Source organism: Zootermopsis nevadensis, unplaced genomic scaffold, assembly GCF_977971745.1.
Source record: "Zootermopsis nevadensis isolate Lab colony 2312 unplaced genomic scaffold, Znev_1.0 Znev_ptg000008l, whole genome shotgun sequence".
NCBI lineage: Eukaryota > Metazoa > Arthropoda > Insecta > Blattodea > Termopsidae > Zootermopsis > Zootermopsis nevadensis.
In genome coordinates, this window is record NW_028259140.1 from 17,080,923 (window position 1) to 17,108,910 (window position 27,988).

Below are 27,988 nucleotides of genomic sequence, written 5' to 3' on the forward strand. Positions count from 1 at the left end.
ACCCTAGTAACGTCAGTGCGTCTTCAAAACAGAGCACGGGGAAATTTTTAAAATAATAAATAAATACTTCCATTCTTAACATCGCCTTCAGCAACCCCAGGGCCGATATGAAATGGCGTGGCTGAACGCGTACCAAACAATGTTCTCTCGCAGTTTTACGATAATCGTTCATCAGCGTTTCCAGCCAAAGATTTGTGATCACTTTAATGAAATAGATGTCCAGTGGAGACTTTGGAAGTTAGCCTTAATTAAAGCTAATTGCTTCGAAAAGCGTTCCTTGTGTTTTACATCACGATTTGGAAAAGAAATGCAGCCAACTTTGGGTTAAATAACACACCAAGTCTGTGTGTGAATTCTCCTTTGCCAGTCGCTGTGTTTACTTGCCAGCGTTCAGTTCAGTTCCTTCAGATTTCGTCCTGAAGAAGTTAACGTCGACTGCATTCTGAACTTGATCATTTGAATGTTTTTATTTTCGTATTAATAGGAAGGTGTTGATTTTGTTATTCAGTGTTGCATTTAACGCGCATGGGTTAAATGAAAAATGCAAACCAGTGTATTTTTGTCACACCACTTGGGAAACCTGGACGTAAAAGGGAGGGAACATTCATCCTTTAAAGCCCAGTGACACTTTGCTCAGATTTTTTCATTTTTTTTTTGGGGGGGGGGGGGTTTGGCTGGCATGATTCTTAGAGTAACCAACGATTATTTCACTAAACATCATTAACGAACTGACCTTTGTGATAGCGAAGTGTTAAGTTTTCTTTGCGGTACGGACTGAATGTTTAAATATTATTTAGAGGCCTGAATGGGGTTAAAATTACGAAGGCGTGATATCCATTCATCTTCTTCCTTGAATTCTTTTGGCGAGAGTATCTACAGGTATTATATTAACCATTTATATCAGGCTTTATTCATCGTGCGATAAAATTTTTTAAACTCCTTAATACTCGCAGATTTCCAAAGGATGAGTTTTCTTCGACATCAAGTATTCGGACAGAGGCATTTCTCATGCTGAATCCTGCAGACCGACAGTGATTTCTAGATATTGTGGCTTACGGTGGTCTAGCGGTTAGAACGCTGGCCTTGTAATCCTGGGGTCTCGGGTTCGATTCCCGGCAGTGCCCGAATTTATAACTTGTGTTGGGCAAGGCCGTGGTCTAGGAAACACGGAGTTTTCCTCCGTGGCATCCCAACAATTACTCCATTCACACACAGAAGAAGGCAATGGCAAACCACTTCTGGATCATCTGCCAAGAACGTATATGAACAGGTCCCAGTCCGAGAAAAGGATGGAAGGATCCTGTTCATATGGACCTGTCCTCAGACAGAACACTAAATAAATAAATAAATAGAACAAGTCTACACATAATTTAGTAGTATATATAGGCTATCTGCGAGAGGTAATGTGCATTAGCGTAAATAAAACTCAACCTATGACGTCAGATATCCTGCAAGGAGCAGTTCTGTTGCCAGGTTTTGATCCTGACCACAAGATGATTATGGTAATAAAATATATCAACGTGTCACGTCGAAGCAAAGTTGCTCTTATGAATTCTTACAGAACTACACATAACCACAAATATTACATAGGCACAATTTTGGCGGTTTCTGCTATGAACTTTAAGTATACTCATAAACAAAATTAAAGATGCAAATAACGAGAAAGATTCTCTTCCGAAAATTAAGCAGCGTCTTTTGTTGAGTATACTGGTAAAGACATCTTTAGGTAAGAGAGGGACGACGTTCCATGACGAGTAGAAACCGACTGGACTCTGCTGATGTGGAAAAAGCTTGTAGTGTTTCAGGGAGCACGAGGCCTACTTTGCACTCAGTATTATTACGCCAAGTTCACAACACACCTGCGTGTTATTACCTCGTCACACTTCAAACAAGATACGAGCAACATCTCACTTATCTTAAGAAACAGGCCATTTCAAGACATCTGCCGTTACAAGTATCCTAACTCTTTGATATTAAAAACGTTTCTCCTTTCATTTTTCGAGATACATTCAAACGAAATCGATCTCAATCGATTTTCGCTTATTTCCGGAGCATTGCACCAGCGTAGAGTCATTTATTATTTTTAATATAATCTACACCTTCTATCTGAAGACAAATATTTCGAAATACACAAAAAAAATTTACGTTTTTACAGAATTTCTGCTGCGAAATAAGAGAGACGTAATATTTCGGTGGAAGAAATACATATCCAGTCGACTTTGGGAGCCCTGGCACATTTTTTTATTGAATGACAACTCTTGTTATAATATGATAAATATCTTACGATCATATTAATAGTTCTTAACACGGCGCAAAATTATACTACACCATACTAAACAAAACTACACTCCACTACTCTACACTGCACCGTACTATACTACATCATAACATACTACATTAAACTATGCTACCTAAAACTACACATACCGTGCTTTTCTGGACGACACTGTACTCTCTCATACCACCAGAGGTTCAGATGAACTGCAGTTGACACAATCTGCAGAGCGTGGGTGGGGAACTTGTATAAGAGAGGATCCCGTTCTTACCGAGTCGCGTAAGAATATAAAGGGCTGTATTATCAGTCAGATTTGACTCCCTGCACATGATCCGGGTTAGCTTTTATCTCAAGCCTCTGTGAGAATTAACACTACTCCTCCCTGCATGTAGTGGATTTGTCCATATCGAATTCCCACCTCTGTCAGTTCTAATTCACACCTTGGTTTCCTAATTCACACATCACGGCATTTATCAAGATCATTATTCCGCGCAGCTTATAAAAAATTAAATGTTATTTCTGACCTGATCTTTGTTTTGTGGGCATGAGTAAGCAAACGGGTTTCTATTTCATAGTTTTAGTCACTGGTTTGAGGGCAGAGCCCCCTTTTCCCGCTGGCCGCGTGTCCACCGGGACTTCACAATGTGCCCAGCGGGACAACGCACAGATTATAGAACTACAAAAACCAGGATTTACGAAGCCATCAAGACGCAGACCGCAGTTCGAATCTTTTCATTAGCTTTTGACATCGACAGGGACAACAGACGCGCACTGTAACCGAGGGACTCAGACTCAGTCCTGTCAGAACAGGAGCACAGGATGAGATTGTGAATTAAAAACGTTTAGAATTGTTCCATTGTGCCACTGACTGCTTGAGAAAAACATGTCGGTTGCCACACGCGACACTGAAATGTGGAAATGACGCGAATTGTTTCTTATGAAAATGGAAACGACTGGAGCTGACAGCTCAATGTTCATCAGCTCTATACGTAGAAGTAGTCGTATTGTTCGCATGGAAGGGAGAAAAGGCACAGGCGGTCCGTTCTGTCGGGAGGTGAAGATCCATGCATTCCGGCAGTCGGCATCAGACGGGATGATTCTTGGGTTTATGGAAGCTGTTGTTCCACTGTAGAAGACTCACAGCGTCGAATGAGCTGTGGGATACTATCCTGAGGTAAGGAATTGGAAGGAGGCGTCGTGGCATTCTCCCGGAGAGACTTAGGTAAACCACAGGCCGAGAGTCCGACTGTCTCCTCAAGACATGTCGAGATATTTCGAGCCACGTCAGAAATCTCTGTACACTGTGAGTGGTCAGATTCAAGCTCTGGCCGACTTGAAGTGTCAGTTGCTTCCTGAAAAAAGTCACTTGTTCTGAATATTATAGGAATGGGTCCATTTTCACAGACATAATATTCCAAAAATACTGTCAATTCCTCACATAACGCGTTCTTTGTGAATTCAGAATTATTATTAAAATTTTGATTTTATTATAATTTTTCATCCCCATTCTAAATCATAGTGATGAGTGGATATTATTAAAATCTAATGGAGATTTCATTAATGATATAATCAATTTATCTAGAAAATCCAATTATTTTGTAAGACACGATACATATTATTGTTCTAAAAACTATAAATAGATTTTTGATGTATAAGCACGTATGGCAAGGTCGTCAGTTTGCTTTCAAAAACAATTATTACATTGAAAGTACATCGTTCTAGAATTAGTTAGAGCAAGTTTTGTATTTACGTTATAAATTAATTGAATGACTCATCTGTAACTTTTTAGCACATATTGAATGACTACACACTCCTGCTTGTGCATTTAAAAGTCAAATAAGCATACGTAACCTACGTCTATGATTTTGAGTCCAATAATTAGACAGAGTTTCTTAATATGTCCTCATAACTTATTAATCTACGGAAAATCTTTGGCCCCCTAAAGAATGATGGATCGTATAGAATTTAGAAGAATCGATCCATCATGAGATACATTAAACGGTTAAGAGGGCGGGACGTGTGATCAGAATGGGAGAGGATTTGGTATTAAACCAGAAATTGTGGGGAACAAGACCTAAAGTAAGACCAAGGGGAAGGTGGATTGATTCGATAGAGGAAGATGAAAGTGTGCAACTGGAAGAAGGTACCTCAAGATAGGAAGAGGTGTGGACATATCGTTCGGGATGCCAGAGACCACCAAGAGAAGAGATAACTTATTAATTGTAATTGTAAACAGGCAAATCGCACCAGTTCATTACGGGTCTAATGGTGAAACCAGTACAAAATCCTTGGGGACTGCGTCATTGTGGTATAAGAAATACATCTGCTTTATAGTACATTAAACTACAAAATTGTTAAGTTTAGTTTTCAGTCTAACAAATTCTTCTCATGTGTTGTTTAATCTACCGTCTACCCTGAAAAATTACAGCAGTCAAGTCAACTTCAATCAACAAAAGAGAACTGAACACATCCTTGAGATCACAGATATATTGATACGAGGCGCGTCCTCAAAGTAAGTTTCCCTGGGGCCGTTTACAGAAACAAAACACAATTCCATGGAAATATTTATTGCAACAGATACAGCAAGTGTCCAGCTATTTTTCAACATATTCGCCACCGGAATTGAGACATTTGTCATACCGTGGGACCAACTTTTGAATACCTGTGTCGTAGAAGTCTGCCGCCTGGGATTGGAACCACTGTGTGACAACCATCTCCGCCTCTCTGTCATTCTCAAAACGCTGACGCTGACCGGACAGGAATTTCTTGAGGTGTAGGAAAAGATGGAAATCACTGGGAGCGAGGTCCGGGCTGTAGGGTGGATGATTAAACACCTCCCAGCTGAACTCCTGCAGGAGACTTGCTGTCCGTCGAGCCGTGTGCGGCCTAGCGTTATCGTGCAGGAAGACAATACCGGCACTAAGCATCCCGCGCCGCTTGTTCTGAATGGCCCGTCGCAATTTCTGCAGTGACCGCACTTCACAGTCGGCGGGAGCTGGAATAAGAACCTCCATCTTCAACAGCTGCAACGATGCTACTGTGAGAACGCGGGAGGTGCCGTTAGTGCATGCGCCATGCTACGTCATTGCTCTATCACGTACGCACAGTCGCTTCGCTCAATATAAGGTTTGCTAGCTGTGGGACGAGTGGGAAACTTACTTTTGGGACGCGCCTCGTATAAACAGCAAGTGGATCTATATTTCACGTTCCCATTCTCGTAAACTAACCTCGTCCACTTTACCGGAGTTCTATCAGAAAACCGGAGTACAGGGGACACTTAAGTTGTTGGAACCCGGAGTAGGGGATCCCCTTTTCCAAACAAAAAAGGGTACTTACCAGAAAACATGAGGTGCTCAGCTTCACTCACTGATATGAAACTGTGAAAAATTCATTTATCCATTTATTAAGATGTAAATGATTCAGTTTCATGTGCCCCAAAATATTTACTTACTTGAAAATATGCATTTCGAGTGGTATAAAACTCTACATCTACGCAATAATCACTGCAACGTGAATATTACACTGAACTTACCGAGCTCACAGATGAACAGGAAACATTTTTGGCCCACAGTTCCACAGAGCAAGACGTCATTTTCCGATCCCTCAATTTGAAAGACCATTTTAAGGAGACTGCAACGGCGAAATGGCTCTAAAAGATTACGCAGAAATGAATCTCCAGTTTCCATATCGGCACGAGACACTTCGATCAGCTGTTCAAGCAAAACTATGTTTGACGGAACCAATCGGAAAGGCTGTTAAAAATAAAAATGTTTACGCTCGAGAGGGACAATTACACAGTAAGGGGCTTCATAATTTGTACTATTTCCCAGAACAACCACATCAGGAGAAAGTGATGGACAGGGCACGTACCACAAACACATCCTATCTTACTGAACATGATTGTCACATTATCAAATCAAATTAAATTAATCAAATAACATTATTTCTCAGAACCTTACTTTGTTTTGATAAGTGTCCCTTCTCGTACAGAAATTTTACCAACAGATACGAGAAGACTTTTGTACATTTTGTGTCAGGGGATGGCCGATATGAAATTAGTGAGCCCTGATAAATGAAAATAGTAAATGTTTGCAACTAAGATTGAACATAATAGTATCTACGAGGGTCGCTCATTAAGTAATGCCCCACATTTTTTTTCTCAGTCAATAATGAAGATAGAAAAGTGTACTTTTACATGCTTGAGATTTGATGTTTCCCGCGTTCGTGTACGGAGTTTCAAATGATTCCAACCGATAGCGAAGCTGTAGTGAACTGTTAAAATGGCGTCTGTGAACGACTCTCGTTACAAGCAACGAGCTGTAATTGAATTCCTTGTTGCTGAAAAAGAAACGGTGGTGAACATTCATAAACGTTTGTGTGCTGTGTATGGAAGCTGTGCAGTCGATAGGAGCACCGTTGGTCGCTGGGCTAAGAGAGTTAAAGCTTCAGGAAGTGAAGAAACCGAGCTCCGTGATCTGCCGCGCTCTGGGCGTCCTGCCACAGCCACCACTCCAGACATGTTGAACCGCGCGGATGCCATTATTCGTGAGGATCGGCGCATCACAACTCGACAATTGGCCCAACAGCTTTCAGTCAGCAATGGAAGTGTGATTGCAATTATCCAGGCTCTCGCATATTCGAAGGTGTGCGCAAGATGGGTTCCACGAAGTCTCACAGCAGACCACAGGATTCAAAGGAAAACGATTTCTTCTGAATTGTTGGAGCGTTTTGATGCTGAGGGAGAGGTCTTTCTGTCCCGGATCATTACAGGTGACGAAACCTGGATACACCACTTTGAGCCAGAGACAAAAAGGCAGTCAATGGAGTGGCATCATCCTCAATCACCGAGAAAGAAGAAATTCAAGACAACTCCCTCCGCCGGAAAAGTCATGATGACTGTCTTTTGGGACAGTGATGGGGTCATTCTTGTGGATGTGATGCCAAGAGGTGCGACCATCAATTCAGACGCGTACATCAGGACCCTGAAAACCCTCAAGAAGCGTTTTCGACGAGTTCGGCCTCACAAGCATCCAGCAGAAATTTTGCTCCTGCACGACAATGCACGCCCTCACACAAGTCTGAGAACACGGGAAGAAATCACCAAATTGGGTTGGACGGTGCTACCCCATCCACCCTACAGTCCAGATCTGGCACCCTGCGACTTCCATCTCTTTGGGCCACTTAAAGATGCTATCCGCGGAACAAGATTTGAAGATGACGAGAGCGTGATTCAAGCAGTGAGGACATGGCTACGTGCACAGGACAAGAGCTGGTACCGGCAAGGCATGCATGCACTTGTTCCACGCTGGCGTAAAACCGTACAAGTTGATGGGGACTATGTGGAAAAATAGTATGTGTAAAGGAAACATTGATTTATATTGTCACTAAATTTGAGCCATCTTGAATAAATATGTTCTGAGGAAAAAAATGTGGGGCATTACTTAATGAGCGACCCTCGTATACCCCCACTCCACACTTTACAATAACAACCACGTAATTTTAAAGTTTTTTTTCTCTCCTGAATTAATTGTGGTAATAAATCAATTTGGCCACTGAGGAACTTGGAAATTCTTCAACAGGAACACACTGCCAAGAAGTAAAATTATAAAATATAAATTCTCATATCAAATCCACACGCCAAAGTCCACGTAATTTGTGCATCGAACTCGGAGAAAATTTCTAAATGTTGTATTTAATTATATACGAATTAATTTCTCCTGAAAAATCTTATTATTATATTTTTTATTTAGTGTTCTGTCTGACGACAGGTCCATATGAACAGGATCCTTCCATCCTTTTCTCTTCTCGGACTGGGACCTGTTCATATACGTTCTTGGCAGATGATCCAGAAGTGGTTTGCCATTGCCTTCTTCTGTGTGTGAATGGAGTAATTGTTGGGATGCCACGGAGGAAAACTCCGTGTTGCCTAGACCACGGCCTTGCCCAACACAAGTTATAAATTCGAACCCGAGACCCCAGGATTACAAGGCCAGCGTTCTAACCGCTAGACCACCGCGGCTTGCCAACAGCCAATAACGAGACACATTACATTCAGTATCAGAAGAACAACATTTCTGTAGGAAAGTTGAGTTGCACCTCAACTGTTATTTTTATTCAATTGATTAATTATTTCTCGTGCTTAAAGCTCGACAATGGCATGATATTTGGACAGCTTGTATTTTTATATTCCAGGCATTTGATAAGAAAACATAATTTCTTTTAAGTCTCAAATTACGTGTGTTCAGACATTGTACATGTAACACGGTCAGATGCTTGCAAAAATTTTGAATCAGTAAATTGGCGTACTATTTGGCTGCTAAAATGTAAGAATTTTGGCCTTGGCTCAGCTTGCACGGTCACGAGTTTGAATCCTGCTAGGCACATGGACACACATCACTCAGTCACTTCACACATTACCACAAAATCCCAATTTCACGAAGTGAAGATCTTGAGGTTCGTCTTTTTGGTTGTAAAGCCAAAGATGGACGCGGTATGTTCCAAAACACTGCTGTCAACCTACCTACAAGTTAACACAGTGTTACAACCCAGAAGATTAAAATGAATCATTAAAAAATATGTTGACGTCATAAAGTTAATTTTCTAACCCACACCGTGCCAGATTTTCATAACTTCAATGAAGAAACATAATTTGTATCTGTTGAAGACAAACAAATCGCAAATTTTAACTTGCATAAGCAGAGAGGGCGCGGTTCTCAAATATAAAAAAAATCCACACCAGAAGGGACAGAGCCGTATCAGACGTGGCACAGAATAATTGGAAAATAATGCCAAAGTTGTTCCTAAATCACCAAGCCATTAAGACGCAGGCGAGTCGTCACATTCTTGCTCTGTTTGCCCCGGCCTAGGAATGAAGCTCCGCTATGTAAAGTGCTATGCGGGACCCAGAACTGATCTGAATATCTCCTGCTCCTTCAGGAAATTCAACCCTCGTCATCCAGCCCAGTCATTATACGCAAATCCTGTAATGGTGGTAACTGATAAATTATTATAAATTTACATATGTAATTCGTATTAAAACAAATACAAATATTAGTCAAGAAAGTAGGATTAAAAGAAATAAAAACTTATCCTTTTGACCACTAAAATGCACCATAAAATTCATGGGTTTCTACCTGATTAGTCCACTTTTAATTAAATTATCAATTCAAAGCAGATGGAGTCATGCGTCGTATTGTGGCACCACTGCCACCGGGTATAAACCCATTTGCAGTAATAGTTGTAACGTCTGATATCACAATTTGCATATACGCAGGGCTTTTCTGCACTGCTCACCTAGAAAAACCAATTTTCAGCTTTTTTTGGAACCCAGTGGTACGTTCATTATCATGTACACAACAGCCAGTCGCAGGCCCGAATCCCGAGTCGGATAAATCCGATTCACACCCACCATCGCATTTACGATCGAGTTTAATACAATCCAATTCTGTCTCTTCTGTAGCAAATTCATAAACACATATAAATAAACAAATCTCAGCGCACAATACAAGGGGCAATCACCGATAAAACATGAAATGTGGTCCCAGTTTCCAATGAAAATGTTCAGTATACAACGAAGGACCGACAGATGACAATACCTGAATCCTTTGTACAAAATTCCAGAATGCATCACCTTGTTAAAAAATGTCTACTTCTCGTGTTCCGTGCGTTACTAAGTTTTGTAAAAATTAGTCTGATTTATAACCGCAGCCATTCATACACGTCGACAGTACTACGACGATCGACAACTGAACACCGCGTAGTAACGGCATCACACCGTACGTCTGACAAATCACCCTGAAAGTCCCTCAATTTAGAACATAAAAATGAAAATATACCAATTTCAACAGCGTAAATCCGTCACAAAACGAAGGAGTTAACGTGAAGACGGAGCCACGCAAGAGGCGTAGCTTTCCACACAGTCTTAATCATTTACATATTCTACTAGCAGCTTCAACCAGGACGGAGACTTCAGATTAATGTGCATAAGCGGATGACATTTTACTACAAAGTTCTCAATTCTGGAACGCACAATCTGAACTCATTTGATGCATAATTCCCTGTACGTCTATGGCTGCGAGCTGATAACATAATATTAACTTCCAACAAGACCTGGGTTTGGCTGCTAGCGTAATATCAGTGCAAACGTCATTGAAGGGCTGAATGATTCGTATGATTCCGATGTACAATTTACGTCAGGCAACCCTGATCCGGATTCTACGTGAGTTATCAGAAGACAGTATTAAAAATGAAGACAATTCATATCCTGGAGTGAACGTCGTCACACCCCAAACCACGATCATCATCATATAAATGTTTTCCATAAATGATCATTCATCGTTCTGGCAGAGATAAAACGCGACTACCAGCAACACATTCGAGGACAAGAGAACTTGAAAATCAATTAATATTATTATTGATGAAATATTTTTTCCATAACTCCGATGTGCCACAGTGATCAGGATACCATGGATTACTAATGAGATATTATAATCAATTTTACTTAAAAGTCGTTAAATGTAAGTGGTTTATACGCATACCAAGTTTTCTTCACTTCGGAACCAGTCACAATTGGGCACATATAATTAGACAAGAATATGACAGGTTGTGGAAGCTCACTTCACTAATGTAATGTGTACAATATACGATCCTACAGAATACTTGGCAAGTTACAGTTCCAACAGTACATCCCAAAAAAGTGAAAAAGATTTGGAACAAAACTACGTAAGCATTGTAACAGCAAGGAATATACCTATAACGTGACCGTTTATTTAGGTAAACGATGAGAGAACGGAGATGTAGACGTCGCGCACACTCGGGGAGCAGTGGATCCAACGAGCAAGAGAGGTGGTGGATATCAGACACGGAATTTGCACAAATAATAATTTCTCATCACCTTAACTCTCTTTGCATCTGCATAATAGGAAAATAAACAGATTTGGCACAGTTCAGAAAATAAAATGCATGCCAGTAACCTTCGGACAAACTCAGTAAAAGTAAAGAAAGGTGATGCTACAAGAAAACTGAAAGGAGACACCACTGCTGTTTGTTGGGAAGGCAAAACATGCTTCAGGTAATTACGCGGACAAAGAAAGAAATGCACCCAAACCTATCCGCACTGAAATTTACGGAACGAACGCAGGATTTGCTTAGTCAGGTGATATAATGGCATGGCCAATCTGTCATGTGGAGGGACAGTCATTGTAATGACTTACAAGAAATTTCATTCCTGCTGCACAGGACACCAACACAGTCCTTCAGCATCAAGGTGTGAACCAGCACCAGACGGCTCGAATACTGACATTCAAATCATTGGCCTACCAAGGGCCATCCTCGAAGATACCATCTTTGTTCTGATAAACACAAAGTTAGTATCAGTCTTTTGTGTCTTTTCATGTGCAACGCTTAGAGTTCGTCACAGACTAACTCAGTCCGTGTCAAAACGGAATGAGACACTTTGTGCAGGTGCTGCAGAAATACAGGACTGAAGCAAGTGTGACGTCCCGTACAGGTAAAATGAACTTTCATTTTTACAAACCATTTCATGACATCAATCTTAAAACTTTGCATAAAATAAGTAAACAAACAACTATTAACATTATAAAAAATACACCCACGATTCTGGAGTTCACACGTACGGACGACGCAACCACAGCTAGCCGCAGACCAGCTACGGCCACCGGACCATCGGATCAACGGCTAATGCACGGTTCTACTCTGTGAATAACAACATCTAGTGTGGTGTCGCTTGAAATACTTTTCGTCAAATGTCCTATTCATTATTTATTTTCTAAATCCAGTTTGAACCTTTTGATTAAATTAATTAATTTCCCCGATGCCACTGATGATGACCTCTCGAGGTTGAAACGCGTATGGCAATAGTGTCTTTTTATAGTGTTAATAGTTGTTTGTTTACTTATTTTACATTTCGTAACAGCCTAATATAGTTACAATTGAAAATGCTAGACATTCAACATGTTTTTGTTGTAATACAAAATGTTAAAAACTTTTAAAATATAGCCATTTCCTAAAAGATGAAGATGCAGAAATATGTAATTCAATTCAATACAGTTCAGTGCACGTAGTTTAAATATTTCATATGGCCAAGGCAAATACTACTGCGCTATCTGCACATTCAAAGGTTGTCAACCTTACGTGACACTACGCAGTTTACAAGTGCTGGCAAGAAGAAACTATTCATGCCACGACTGATTTAAACTCAGACCCCTTTCCTCGCACACACATTAACACCTGGACTGAATAAAAGTAAAGTAAAGTAGTCCGGTAAAAGTTTGCCGACATTTCAGGGGTCGCCGCTGCTTCCATGACTGCCCTGAGTATGTCTATGGATCTTGGAATCAATTCTGCCATCTGTTTGCACTTTTCAAAATACAAGATTTCCCACTGAAGCCTCGGCGATACGACACTAGCTCCTAAAACAGAATGCTTCAAGTCAAGCAAGAAGTATGACGGGTAGCCATTTTAGAGGCTACAGCAGGAAACGTATCACAAATTAACTTTTACAACAATTTTTTTACAAGGATTGGGTGCAAGAGTTTGTTACATTATAAAAAAACTCATAGTTTGAAACAAGGAAAAGAAACTCCTGTACCATCAATATTTGTGGGTTCTTTTGTGAACATGGTAATGAACAATCAGGTTCCATAAAGGCAGGGAACTTCCAATTTTAAGGCCGCCATTCACGATCGCTCCATTCGTCCAAATGGCGCGGTGTCGCTCCAAAATTGTACCGTGAATGCGGAAACTGAAGTCCATTGGCGTGGCGTGGTGGGCTCGTTTGGATATTCTGTCGAGCCATAATCCATCCGATCGCTCCATCGTATCGTGAATGGGGGAATTGGCGATCGAGCCACTCCAAATCGGTTCATGAGTGGCGGAAACGTGGTCCATTCTCATGCCAGTCTGCCATGAGCCTTCGTCCAGTGAAGTCCAAACTTGTATAATGTCGGGTCGTGAGATTGTTATTGAGGTGATTGAGAAATATGGAGAGTTGCCATGTTTGTGGCAGATAAGTAATGAAGACTATCATGATAAAGCTACAAGAAGCTTAGCAATGGAAGAATTGGTGGTTTTATTTAAAACCAAAGATCCTACCGCCAACAAAGAAAATTCCCTTAGAATTTGCTTCAGAAAGGAGCATAAGGACTTAAATTGCTTCTATTTAAGAGCCATTGCTTTGACCACTTTCGTTTTGGTTTTTTCCTTTTAATATACAGGCATACTGCCGTAGCTAGTACCAATTCTTCGTCCGTCGCAAACACCACGCACTTCACAGAGGGACAACAAACCGCGACTGGCGTGACGCGACCGTGAATGTAGTACCTTTTTGGACGACATCCGTTTGGACGTCATCCATTCGGATGTCATCCATCTGGAGCAATCGTGAATGGCGGCCTTAAGTGACTCTCAGCTTCTCAAGGAGGACCCTACTCTATGGAGTTGGTTTGTCACTGTCATTATGGACAGAACAGGACCAAAGCCCCCCCCCCCTCCAAAAGCAGAAGATTTCAGTACCCAAAATCTCAACTGAAAACATTAAAAAACCAACAAGGACTTTTCAGAATGTAGTTCAAGACTGCTTGTCAAGAGTTGCATTTATTTTCATCCATAAGATCACTAACCCAGAGAAACAACTATACTCTCTATAAACTACATTATGCGAGCCTCCGTCCTGGCATATATAGGTACTGATCGAAATCCCGTGGTTCTTCTCACAGAATGTTGACGCGGAGAAAAATAGTCCAAATGAAAGGGATTTCCATTTGGAAACAAATTACTAATATAGCATAAAATTAAATATGGATATTTATTTAAATATAATAAAAGTATTAAAATGTAAAAATATATTAAAAATACAAAACCTTATCTGAGTGAGTATTTTTAAGACATAAATTAAAATGAGTATCCTATTTCCATGTCAAAACTTTACACTTAATTCAGACACGACATGCAGATGTGGTCTGTTTCCCGCTGTAGAGGAACATCACCATTCAGAACCACCCCACTCTTCCATTATGCTAAGAAATATGTTACTGTAAATCAGGTTAGCATAGCTGCGTTAAACACTCATAAAAGCAAGAATAAGAACTCCACTTCGCACGGTTCATCACAAAAGGAATGTGACGTACGCATGCACGCGCTCTCACACATACACACTGACACTCTCGTTACATCACACCACAGCCCAAATTTTCATGGGTCCACGGTTAATGTCTGCTGGAATATCAGCATACATAATGTGTGTTATATAAAATACTTTTTTTCTAAACAGTCACTGATCATTCTCTCATATTTTATAATCAGAAATTGTTCTCTTGTACGTAGAGACACAAAATGTTCTCGTGCACCGTCACAAAAATCTCTCACAGCTCCTCATACATGAACACATTTTAGATAGTAATGTCTGTTTTTAATACTCTCTTGTATGACTTCAATGTTTATTATTTATTAATGTTAGTGAGATCTTTTATGGGCTCCACACTGCGTAGAAGATGACTCATTACAGCCGTCAGTTACTCATAAAGCACGTAGAGATGCACTGACGAGCGGTATGCCTGGTCATCTTCCATTATAGAGTGACACTAGACTGCAGTGGAAGCCCTCGGCTGTCAATGCCACTTCGACTTTTGGGCAAATATATCTGCTCGTAGATTATGAGCAAAACAGATGCCCAATATCTGGAAAAAAAAATAAACAAACAGAATTAAATAATTAAATTTGCATAACCTTTACAGACAGCCATTCCATCCAAAACTACCAATTAAATCTTTTCACTGTGAGAGGAGCAAAGTGGACAAGAATCATCTATATTTGATCTCTGCACATACAAACAAAAAAACTTGTCAAAAACAAAATTTGGGTCAAATGGAAACTTCCCTAGCTGTGAACTCGCTAGTCCAGAATACCACTGTATGGAGCGAAAGCAATATAAAATGATCTCTAATGGATATGAACTGTTTGACATGGATAAAGAAATAAAAAGATTAGAATTTAACACAATAATGTCTTCTTTAATCTTTATTATTTTTAAAACTTAGAAATCCAGAATGTATTCAAAGTTTGTTTTTAAATTTCTGTGACCAAACCCTGATGTGTCAGAACTCTGTACTTGTAGAGTGAAAGTAACAGTAAACCTTAACCCATGAATACAATGTTTATAAAATGAACATAACCAATGCAAGGATGAGGTCGGACAATGTCTCAAGTCGTTTGAAGCAGACCTCATACCTGCAGTTTATGCTCAAGTCATAATTTTGCATAAACCCTCTTCCTACTTCGCCTGTACGTTCCTTCAGACGGGTAAACTGTCACTTACATCTAAGGCATAGGCAGTGGCGGCTCGTGTGTCTGAGCAGTGGTAGGGGAAAACTCAGAATAGGTTTGCAACACATAACAATATAAATAAATGAAAAGTAAATTTACATCAGGAGAAGACCCATACCTGCTGTAAGACCGGAAGAGTGCGGCCATGATTTTTACACCAATTTTTTCACTCAAAGACAATTTAGAACAAGTAATTTTCTGTAACTATGAAACACTTCCTTTGCTCATTGTAATTAACAGAACAAAAAATTAGTCAGCACACATAATTACTGAACACTCATTAACAACAACCACAAAACAGTTTGTGATACAGAAACCCGTCTAAAACACGTGGTACCGGACAAGTGCGGGGACCGCAGCCCCATACGCGCTGTACCAGTGAACTGCCCCTCACTCCACCACCCCCTGTGCTCTCTACTTTTGACCGGCTAACCGCGCTAAAATCCTTGCAGCCGGATGATAGCACCGTTCTGTTTCGCACTCCTTGCCTGCGGACTTACAGTCAGTACAGCCAATTAGTGGACAATGACAATGTAAGAGGCAATATTAAAATAATTATATAGTGGAAATAAAGTGTTACAAATTATATAAACACAAAAAATAAATTTTTTAAAAATTATAGGGGGGTCTGCAGCTCTTATGGACTGGGTATAGCATGATTCACCACACATTCTGCATGCACAGTTTGAAGTCAGTGTCCAGAGGCTTTATAAATAAATGAAAACACCAGTGGCTCTCAGTACACCAGTTGAGAACCACAGTACAACTGGGCTTCTGATGTGACTTACCTAAGTGAGTACATACTTTAAACATGGTTCTGATCCAAGTTGTGCGGTATATGTTAAAATTTAATGAATCTGTACTTGCAACTGTATCAGATGCTCTTATAATAAATAATTCTTTGTGATTCACAGACATGGGAAGATGAATTACAGGTACAGAGTTACAACAAAATTGTGGGCAATAAATCTGTCAAATTGACAACAAGAAGCATTCTGAGTGTCTATTCAGTAAACTACAGTCTGCCTATGGGATCTGAAGTAAACTATTAGCTAGGCTATTGAGAAGTGAATGTAAGGGAAAATCACTTTAAATACTTGAAGATCACATCACTGATACATGTATACTAAACCACTGGAATTAGCAAGATGTTGTGTGGCTATTACCAGTAACGAGCACATATGTTCAACACGGACAAACGGAAGAAGCGAGAAACAGCACAGCAAACTTTCTTCACGAAAACTCCACCAACATCAGTCAGCAAAATTCACTCAATAAAGAAACACGAAGACATGTCAGCATCTCAGGGCTCTAGTCACTTCTTTCACAAACTGCACAACAAATATTTGGCATTTTAAATTTTAATCGACTTCACTAATTTAAAAAAAGGTTTTTTGTTTTACCATTATTTCTGGGCATCGGGGAGGCAGTCCTTAGTGCAATAACATAGAAGCAAGGAACTGAACCCGAGGATGACCACATTGGTTAAAAAACCAAGAATCTAACAAAACACACCCTTCAAGGAATGGTGACAATCATTTGAACACGTTTCAATACACTCAATAAACATAGAATTTCTGGGATCCCATGGGAATGTGAAGGCAATCAAACTGACCTGAAGGTCCTGAAAGAAAGGATAATACATGATGGGAGAGCATTTTTAAGGAAGTTGGGGGGGGGGGGGGGAGAGAGAGAGAGAGAAGAAAGAAAGGTAGGGGCTCAGTGACTTCAGGAATAAAAAGTAATTTCTTTTAACTGAAATGTGACTGTTCTCGACTCTCAAGGTTTGATTACTGTTCTGTAAATCAGAAAACAATCCATCAGAATTTCATGTTCACATCAAAATTTTGCTTGCATCTATATACAAGCAGTTAAGTGACGACAGCAGATGCTATTTACTTAAGTTGAAGCATAAAAACTACCTGTGAGGAAGGCGTGCCCGGTGTTGGTGAAGGCCTACAAAGTGAAAGTTGAATACATGAAAACAAACACAAAACTTCTGTATTTATCTGACATAAACATCAAAGAGACAGAATGGCAACGTAAATTAGAAGTATAAAGAACCGGCTTTTATGGTCCAATGCATATAAGAGTAATTCTGCGTACACTACCTCCAGCACGCAGAAACTGATGACTTCCTACAATACTCCGGCTTGTCTTCTTGCAATAACATCAGCTAGAAAGTCACATGTTACAACCTCACACTACTTACATCTGTGTAAGAGGGGCCTATCCTGCCATCTCCTGACACTTCAAGCTAACCAATCACAGCATCCCACGCGTCTTTCTGCTGAAAATCTTAAGATCTGTAATTCACATACTCACAACACTTACTGCATATTAAATGAAAGGAGAGGTTTGTACAAACCTGTAAGAATGCAGTGGCCACTGCAATCCCCGCTACGATCAAGAGATTTCGCTCCATCCACTCCTCGCCAGCTTGGACACAGCCCTTGTCATTTATTATCTTGGCCACATCATATTGCTGCGACACAATGACATGTACTTACAACACATGGCGCTGCTTACCTTGCCACCAAGCAAAAGCAGATGCAGCACAAGAACTGGCTGCTACATCCATGAAGCCACAACCTGCTTCTAAAGGCACTACAAAGCACACTACCAGCTTGATTATCTAACGCAGTACATCAGCACACACAGTAAAACCTTCTGTATAACAAAACTAAGGTTTACAAAGTTTTGAACATTCTCAGACAAACATTCTTACCCACATAAATTTTAATCGGTATAAATGTGTTGGCTATAGTTTACCAGAACACAGGACTTTCCATCTGTTATACAGAGACAAATAACATGACGGTTTTACAGTATAATGGTGGTACATAACAAGAAAGTATGGTTATTAATTAGGGCTTAAAGAAGGTTGCCATTGATGATTATAATCTTTTAATTAGGCAAAATAATATACTTTGTTGCATTTAAAAATTAAATCTGTGGCGTAACAGCTCCAGAGAGCCGAAGCCGACTAGCTTGACTGCTGGTCTCACGTTCACATGCCTAAGCAGAGGTGTACGATCATCCAACCAGATCTAGGGTGACGTGTGGTCAGCACGACGAACCCCCAGCCATTGCTAGCTTCCCTGACCGGATTACGCCCAATTTCCTCACGATGCTGGGTTGGCACCGGTCCCATACAATGGTCGAAAGCTCATGAGAAAATTTCTTCTCCTCCGAGACTCGAACCAGCGCACATTCCGTATCGCCGGTCCGAAGCACGATGCCTCAGACCACGCGGCTACGGCGTGGGACACTGTTGCATTTATAATCCTATATTCATTGTTACACATACATTGTCAGGCCAGCCTCCAGACACAGAATCAAACTGAGGACCTCCAAAACACGAAACTGACCATGCAACTATGATAATCAGTATGTCCTTAATGAAGTTTATTGTCTTTAAAAAAAACATTCATAATTTCTTGTGTTTTATTAGATAACCAAGTTTCTAAACACAATGTTAGACAGCAATCCCATTCTGTTACCTGTAAAACTGCCACTGTTATGCCTACTGCTCCCACTGCCACAAAGTTAACTTCAAACCACTCTGCCAGTGCACGCAGACACCCTCGTTCAAAGATGTTGTGCTCCCCAGGCTGAGAGGAGAAGATTAGTCTGTCAACCAACTACAACCAACCACCATCTCAACATGCAGCAACAGAATCGCCATGCAATATATGTTAGTAACAAACAAAGAAATCACCAAAACCAATATTAATTTTAACTCGAAAGACCCAAAGGCAAACACCATACGAGCACATAGTATTTATTTAATGAGATGATAATGTTGCGTCATATTGTGATGATTATAATTGTTTAATTTTAACTGTCTAATCACAATAAAATATTTTAGTAAATATTAAAATATTATTACTACAATTAACATTTCGATAGAAGGAGCATCATTTTAATATATTTTAAATATTAAATGTTAATTGTAGTAATAATATTTTAATATTTTAATATTTAATAAAATATTTTATTGTGATTAGACGGTTAAAATTAAACAATTATTTATTTAATGTTACAAATGTTCTGCATCCAATTCATGTGATACGCCACTTCTTTTAACCCCTCGATGCGGATGCATTTAATCCCTGTCCAGACCCTGATGTGGCATAATTTTCTGCTGGGGATTTAATTTTGTAAAAAAACAGCCACTTGTAAAAAATCTTAAGCCTTTTAAATTATCACAATTTTCATATTTGTTACTGTATTTTAATGAAATTTCACTGTGTGCTGATGAGTATCTACAGAATGCTTATTCTAAACTTGATCATACACAAGAGCATTAAACAACTGAGGCACTAGTGCAATGTTTCACAACGTATACACAAAACACAATTTTTCGGTATTTACTTCTTTTCAGTCAGAGGTATTTTCCTGGGGAAATTATGTCATGTCAGCCTCCTTACTATGTCGTCATCTGCATAGGGACGTGTTACTTGATGCTCCTTTCAGTAAAGTACTAACAAGTCCTGCATTGAACTGAGTCCCCCCATCCCCAGGTGACGTATTAATAATTCATGACCTCTGGCACACATACCCTGTCCAGTTAATACAATGTTTCAGCAATCTGAACATAATTGAACATTCTAGAGGCTGATCTGTTAGCCTCTGGTAAAATTACAAATACTATAAATACACCACATGGAATTCAGTAAAGAGTCTTGAGTTGACTGCATATTATCACTGCATTCAACACACATTTAAGAATCTAAAGAGGTGTTTCACACATAGCTTTTTCATTGTTTTTCTTTCTAAAAGCTACATTTATAAAAGTTGCCCTTCTCGTCATCATCGCCCACACCTTTGTTGCAGCCGATAACAGAAAGAGGTGTTCGTACTTCCTGGCCTCGTATGTGCTGACAGATCTTTATCGCTTCATTTGACTTGGATACAACCTACTAATTCCACTATCTGTACTCATCTTTCTTTGCCTTTGGTTTCAAACCTACAGCTAATGATCTGTGTCAGATCTTACACAGTTTTCAACAAATGCACAGCTATGAAAATCAAACGATCCCTCAACTTCCAGTAAACAAAGCACTGTTACTTTTACTGTACTGAATTAGCAACAGCGGGGCAAGTGTTCCACCTCCTTACACACATAACCATTCCTCCCTTATTCACTTACACAGTAAAACCCCTCAAGTTGGACACCCCTTTATATTGGACACTTTTAATTGGAACCGGCGAATATCCTATAATTTTACATGCCCACAATACCCTTTATCTTGGACACCCCTCTATATTGGACACTTTTAATTGGAACCGGCGAATATCCTATAATTTTACACGTCCACAGAACCCTATATGTTGGACACCCCTTTATCCTGGAACTTGACACCCCTTTTGTTGTAAGTTGGACAGGTTCACGCACTTGACTTCGATGCTTTTTGAGGAAACTTTTTCAGATACAAATTTTGTTATTTTGAATTTCTGACTGATGAAGGCCTCCTCTCCGGAGGATTATCTTATGGACATTGACCCCATCATTGGAATGCATTGCAAGTGTTTAACTAATCTTTTGCTGAACCCTTAACTGGACTAAAGTATTGCAGAAGACACAGTTTTAACTCCGCTTGCATTTGATTTCAGACTGTTTTAACAAAAATGGAATTTTTCTTTTTGCGATGGGGAAGCGAAAATTGGTGGAATTAACTTTAGAAAATGTTATTGAGGCTGGGGTGTAATGCGCAATGAATGGGAGTGGGCTTCAAAAGATTATTATTAATACTACTGTCATTAATTCTTAATTCAAGTAAGAATACAATAGTTAGTGTATGTAAATAGATTATATTGTCATTAGACCACAATCGGGTTTTTCTCTTTCACTCTATCTTGGACACCTCTGTGAGTTGGACACATTTTCGTGGGACCCCAAGTGTCCAACTTAGAGAGGTTTTACTGTAATTACATCTTATAGTTCATACAAGTCTGTACCAACAACAAAATGTTAGCATGTTCCAATATATTTCAGCATTATGATGGGCTGGTGGTCACAGTTAACATTTCTCACTTGCCATGGAATTGTAAATATTTTAACTACAATCAGGCTCTGCTAGGTGTATGAGCATCTTAGAATTAGTGTACTTATTTGTTTAATACTGAAGAAAAATAATTCACATGATATTGCTTATCTAATTGTACAACCGATGTTTGCATGAACTGAGCACACAATTTCTATTTGTTACTGACATTGTAAGTTGGGACTGCAAAAACTTATTGCACATGAAACACAGTAATAATCTTTCACAAATCAGAACACACGTGCTATAACAAAAATATTAGTGGCTAACTGTTCACAGTAATGAAGCGTATTCAATAAAAATACATACGAGGTGCGATCGCAAAGTTTCCAGACTGCGCGTATAAAAACCGGTACACTTATCTCAGGTATTAAATTCATCCATCACCCTCGAAGTAGTTCCCCTGGGAGTGAACACAACGATCCCAGCGCCGCTGCCAAGCCTGGAAGCATCCCTGGAAATCTTTCTTTGTCAGCCTGTCAAGCACCATCTGCGATTCTGCCTGAATCTCTTCTATCGTCTCAAATCTCCTTCCCTTTAGCTGAATTTTCATCTTTGGGAAGAGGAAGAAGTCACACGGAGCTTAGAAAGGAAGTTGGGGTCGGTTCTTGCAAGATCTTTGAGCTCCTGACAAACGAGAAGTCGATTCTGCTTCTGGTCCTCAGACAGGATGCGTCGCATGTGGAGTTCTTCCTTTAGAATCAGCTGACAGGTCCCATAGCCTATCCCAACAATGTCGCACAAGTCGTTGATGGTACGACGTCGATCTTCGTAACATTTTCGGGCGTTGTGCTCGAAGATGGTCGTCCAGAACGCTCGTCATCATCGACAGAGGTTCGGCCATTTTTAAAACGTGAATGCCACACAAAAGTTTGTGCACGACCCAAATGCTTGCTTTAGCATTTCATAGGTTTCCGTAGCCGTTTTGGCGAGTCTTTGGCAAGAGATTCAGGCAGAATCGCAGATGGTGCTTGACAGGCTGACAAAGAAAGATTTCCAGGGATGCTTCCAGGCTTGGCAGCGGCGCTGGGATCATTGTGTTCACTCCCAGGGGAACTACTTCGAGGGTGATGGATGAATTTAATACCTGAGATAAGTGTACGGGTTTTTATACGCGCAGTCTGGAAACTTTGCGATCGCACCTCATAATTCAGTCAGTCAGTCAATGGGCTGGCTATGGACTGGATTCCCAACAGCGAGGAGAACCACGGTTTAAGAGGACAATAGTTACAAATTAACTTTGTTTTTAGAGAACAATTCTTTACAAAACATGATGAAGGAAACACTACTTCAAATAATGAAAGAAAATAATAACCACTTCAAACTGATGGAATTCTGGAATAAAAACCAATGAAATATTGCAATAATAAAGTTTCTAATTCTACATTGTTTGCCAGTGCTGCCAATACCTGGTTATGGATCTATCAGCCCTTAATTACGTGTAGGGAATCCAGCCTGTATCAACTGTTAGAACCTGACCAAGCATGACTCTGAGCAGCACTGTATTGTAGTACTATGCGGAGGGGGTGTTCCACTCACGGCCCCAAACACAATCACGTCTTGGGACACGAAGACATTTTCCTTTCTGTACTATAAATGTTTTAATTAGAAATGAGAGATTTCAGAACGATGGGTCTAATATTTCCAACCGCAACACACCTGATTTATGGGTGTATCTGTAATAAAATATAATTTTGCTAACCAAAATTGAACCTACATGAAATCTCAGACAGCTTGCAATTTTCACTACTCTAAATGCGCATGGTTGTCAGAGAAAACAGTTAAACTGTTCTACATTCATGAGGAAAATTGCAGTTCAGACAGATGTCGCAAACACGCACCGGCTTTATTCATGAATAACACAGCCAAAAAGGCAAACAACGTAGAACATTTGTAAAGGCAGTTATAATCCATCACCATGCAATGTTCAGCCATACTGGTTACAAAATACTAGTGTATAGAAATATTTTTGTAGTATTTTACAAGTTCTGCCACTAAAATGAAGCACAAATATATTCTTTGCTCATATGGTATTTGTGTGTAGTGAACACAAATATTTAAAACAGACGAGCAAAAGAGATATAACCATTATACTTGTTATAAACAAAAATAAATTCTGGGAAATTTAGTGAAAGCATTTCAAAAATAATCTCCAAGGATTTCCTTCTGAGACATTTATGTAACCTGCACATTAGCTTGACTATAAATATCAACATCGCTGATATACACAATACATTTATTCAGTTTTCACATGCCAAAACTGTTTTCAGTTTTTAGATCACAGGACTTTATGAAATCAAAATGTTATCATTATTTTGCAGGTATGAGGTTCTTATCAGTTTTGTCTAGACAAGCTGATTTATAATACAGGATGCGCCAGAAACATCTGACGGTTTTTGAAATGTAATAACCTTTCAAAGCAGAGTGGAAAAATTTATTAACACAGTCAGATGCATTTACATTTTCGTCGAGAATTTGTTTTAAGCATTACTGTTTGAGTATGACATCTTGCAGGTGACGTCCTTGTTGTTCAACACATTTTTGCAGTCGAGACGGCATTAATGCCACAACACGTTGTAGCATTTCATACTGTCACTTTCGCCGTATGTGGAGGGCGTTGGTGAAGTTCATGCGGGTTGTTTGCAGCCCAAAAACGACAATTTTGTTCATACGCATAACCTGAAATGGGAAGTGGGCCTCATCTGACATCAGTAATGAGTTCACAATGTTGCAATTATTATTCACCAAGTTCAAGAATTTATTGCAAAAATGAAGTCGGTTCACCTTGTCCTGTTCACTAAGTTCCTGGGCAATTTGGATTTTGCAGGGATGGTAATGCAAATATTTGTGCAGATTTCGCCAAACGCTACTGTCCTTCACACCAAGCGCATGAGCTTGCCGTCGAGCTGACCTGTGGGGACTTCGCAACATGGCTTCTCTAACTCAGTCCGGATTTTAAGGTGCACCCATCGAACGTGGACGTCCTTTAGGTTTACTGTCCTTCACTGATCTTTTTGAAACCCACAACAGCAGAGTATTTCGGCTAGGTGCATCGCGTGTTTGAAACTGTAGTCAGAAACCACGCTGTCTAGCTGTAATTGACACACTTCTCATAAACGGTTCCATAGCCGCAACGTGGTGTTGCAATTAACTAACGTTCCATCTAAACCAAACTCCAAAGAGTGGGAAAGATGGTAATTACATTTCAAAAACCATCAGGTATTTCTGGTGCACCCTGAATAATTCTAAGCAACTACATGTATTACATTATGCAGATAATACTTACATAACCAGGTTTCCGAACATCATATCCACACTGCTTGTTTTTAATAATCTCCTGTAAAGAAATGAAAAAAGGCTGTAATTATGGATTATACAAACATCTGTACTTTCACCTCACCTCCTTTAAGGGAAATTATTTTTATTATCAAGATACTGGTAATCGCACGAGGACAAATGATCACTGGACTGTTTTACAAGTTTCTGCCGGAAGACAGCTACAATTTAATTGTAGAATTCAACCCCACAAGCAGTGCAGCATCAGATGAGACTCCTGCATGTTAATGGAACTTCCACACACAAACTAAATATTAACAGACTATGTAAACTTGAATAGAAAGAGGAGTTATCAAAGAAATTTGGAAAGGAAACTGCTCTGGCCAGTAATACTGTTCCTTGGACTGAAGTAAGTCAAATCACCTCTTGTTAATACTACAGTCATACAAACTTCAAAACAGCAAATTAACTCTCTTTATTACGTTAACAATTTAACTATAAACAATTACTCCCCTAACTACTTAAGTATAATGTCAACCTCACAAAACATAAAGGTGGCGACTGACTTGTAACATTTGCCTGTAATGTAACGTGTTACAAATCGAGCATTACACAAGTGAAGACAGCGAACGGAGCCGCTCGATGCGAGCCGCTCACGCTCGCGGGTGCTCCATCGTGTTGTCGGTTTTTTCGCGAATCCCTTTGAGTGTTACATTACAAGTCAGTAAGTCAGTCGAGAGGCGTCGTAATGAGCATTCACGAGTTCTTTAGATAAGAGTAGCGTATTAAATGGAACAAAGATAACACAACCTCCACGTCCGACATATTGAATTAAATGAATGGAGCACACATGAGCACAGTCGAGCCGAGCGTTCAAAACGAGCATTCGATACGCCTCACCAGTTGTGGTGTAATGTAACATGCTCGCCGCAAATGTTACATTACGAGTAAATGTTACAAGTCAGTCGCCACCTTAAGAAGTAAAGAATAAATACAAAGACATGAGCATATCACCTGTTATGCCGCTAAAAATATTTAACAGGACGAACATATCAAAGCACACCAATGGTGTTTATTCAAATATAGTTTAAGCATTCATGCGGATAACAGGACTTCAGGCAATTTTAAATATTAAGACAGGATTCACACCAAAGCAACTAGCAGCAAACAACAGGTAATATGTGATATGCAACAGAATGCATTAAAACGTGAAGTTTTCAAATAGGAATGACAAACTATCACTCAGTGACAGACGATATGAGTCAAGAGCGACTTTTCTGCTACATCGCTGAGTGACGCACACTGCTTATTGCTATAGAGAGGGTTTGTTTGTGGTGGCTTATTGCATCATCCAATGAACCATACTGCACGCGGCAGAACATAGCAGATTATCGTAAGGCCACAGAAAAAGAAAGAAACACAAAATATGAAGTTCACATGAACTACAGACTATGTTATGTGGTGTGCAATGATCATTTCATTTACTGACATTTCCACAGATTAAATACTTGACTGCCTCGATGTCAATTTACAGGATGCATGACATCGCATACAACCTACTACCTGCTGCATACTTCTAGGTGCTTTGGTGTAAATCCCACATTAGGGCACTGCCATTACAACATATGTACACACCCAGTGGCCAATTGCGTTACCTGGATTTACAAAATAAACTAGCATGTACTGATTCAACAGTTTTGGTAATAAATAACAATTCAATTGGAAAACTTGTGACACAATTTGTCTATATGGACATCTGTGTTCCTGTTTTCAAGAAAATCTTCCAATTCTCCATACATTACATATCTAGTGTTCATTTGGGTTATCTTGGTTGCAGATTACAGAAGTCTCGGATGGAATTTACAATCAATACTATCAACATTTACAGAATGGAAACAATGCACTCAAACAAAAGACTGCTCAGTCATTCATGGCCTACTACGTACTTTGTTCATGTTAACAAAAAAGGCATCCCAAAAAAGCATAGTTTTGAAGCTTTCATAAATCTGATTGCAAAAATGTTACTTTCACAAACATCAGGGTAATGGTGGTTGCACACTCATGCTCGTAGTCATTCACAATTTCAGTTATGGAATTAAAGCAAATTGTTTTCTGGACATATCCTTCGTCCAAGATTAAATAAAATTGATAAAACCGTGACTTTTCGGAGATGAGAGTTTATCTCCGTCTTCAGGTGAAACCTACTCTGTTGGGCCCAATCGATAGAGCTAATCAGAATAGGTTTCACCCGAAGACGGAGACAGACTCCCATCTCCAAAACGTCATGGTTGTTATTGATCTTATTTAATCTTGGATGATGGATAACGTCCAGAAAACAATTTACTTCAACAAATTCACCATTGTCACAAACTTTCAAACTTGATATATAATTAAGTTCGGAATGAACACAAAAAAGTAACACTTATGATACGTGCACGTGAGTAACTGTTGTGGAGCCATGTTATGAATAAATTCACAGCAAACTGTCAATTGTTGCACTGACAAATGTCCTAAGTTCAGAATATGCAGACTTCATTAGTAATAAAATTAAATCCGTGGCGTAACAGTTCCAGAGAGCCAAAGCCGACTAGCTGGCTGCTGGCCTCACGTTCACATGCTTAAGCAGAGGTGAACGATCATCCAACCAGATACAGAGTGACGTGTGGTCAGCACGATGAACCCCCAGCCATTGCTAGCTTTCCTGACCGGATTACGCTACTTATCGTAGCTCCCCAAATTCCTCACGATGCTGGGTTGGCACCGGTCCCATACACTGGTCGAAAGCTCATGAGAAAATTTCTTCTCCCCCGAGACTCGAACCAGCGCGCATTCCGTATCGCCAGTCCGAAGCATGATGCCTCAGACCACGCGGCTACGGCGCGGGACTTAGTAATATGCAACAACGGACAGTTTGATGTCTTGCACCTGCCACTCATTGATGCCAACATTGCTTGAAAGTTACCAGTTACCATTCACATTAGTGTTGGTAACTATTTTTATTTACATGTGCATTAGTAATAACTGACGCTATAAAAAGCACTTTATC

General features: G+C 39.8%; 1 protein-coding gene across 6 annotated transcripts in view; it reads right to left on the reverse strand.

Annotated features, from left to right (window-relative positions):
• Positions 1-14,080: 14,080 nt before the first annotated feature.
• Tsp26A (Tetraspanin 26A) overlaps positions 14,081-27,988 on the reverse strand; it is a 98,444-nt gene continuing 84,536 nt past the window's right edge. For 2 of the 6 annotated variants that reach the window (XM_022074760.2, XM_087345345.1), the window contains exons 7-10: positions 24,953-25,003; positions 19,120-19,260; positions 17,985-18,101; positions 14,081-14,970 (exon numbers count right to left, since the gene is read on the reverse strand). In XM_022074760.2, coding sequence (XP_021930452.1) covers positions 14,902-14,970; positions 17,985-18,101; positions 19,120-19,260; positions 24,953-25,003 — 378 coding nt within the window. In that variant the 3' untranslated portion in view covers positions 14,081-14,901. The remainder of the gene's footprint in view (positions 14,971-17,984; positions 18,102-19,119; positions 19,261-24,952; positions 25,004-27,988) is intronic. The other 4 variants (XM_022074761.2, XM_022074762.2, XM_022074764.2 and 1 more) reach the window with 4 other exon arrangements.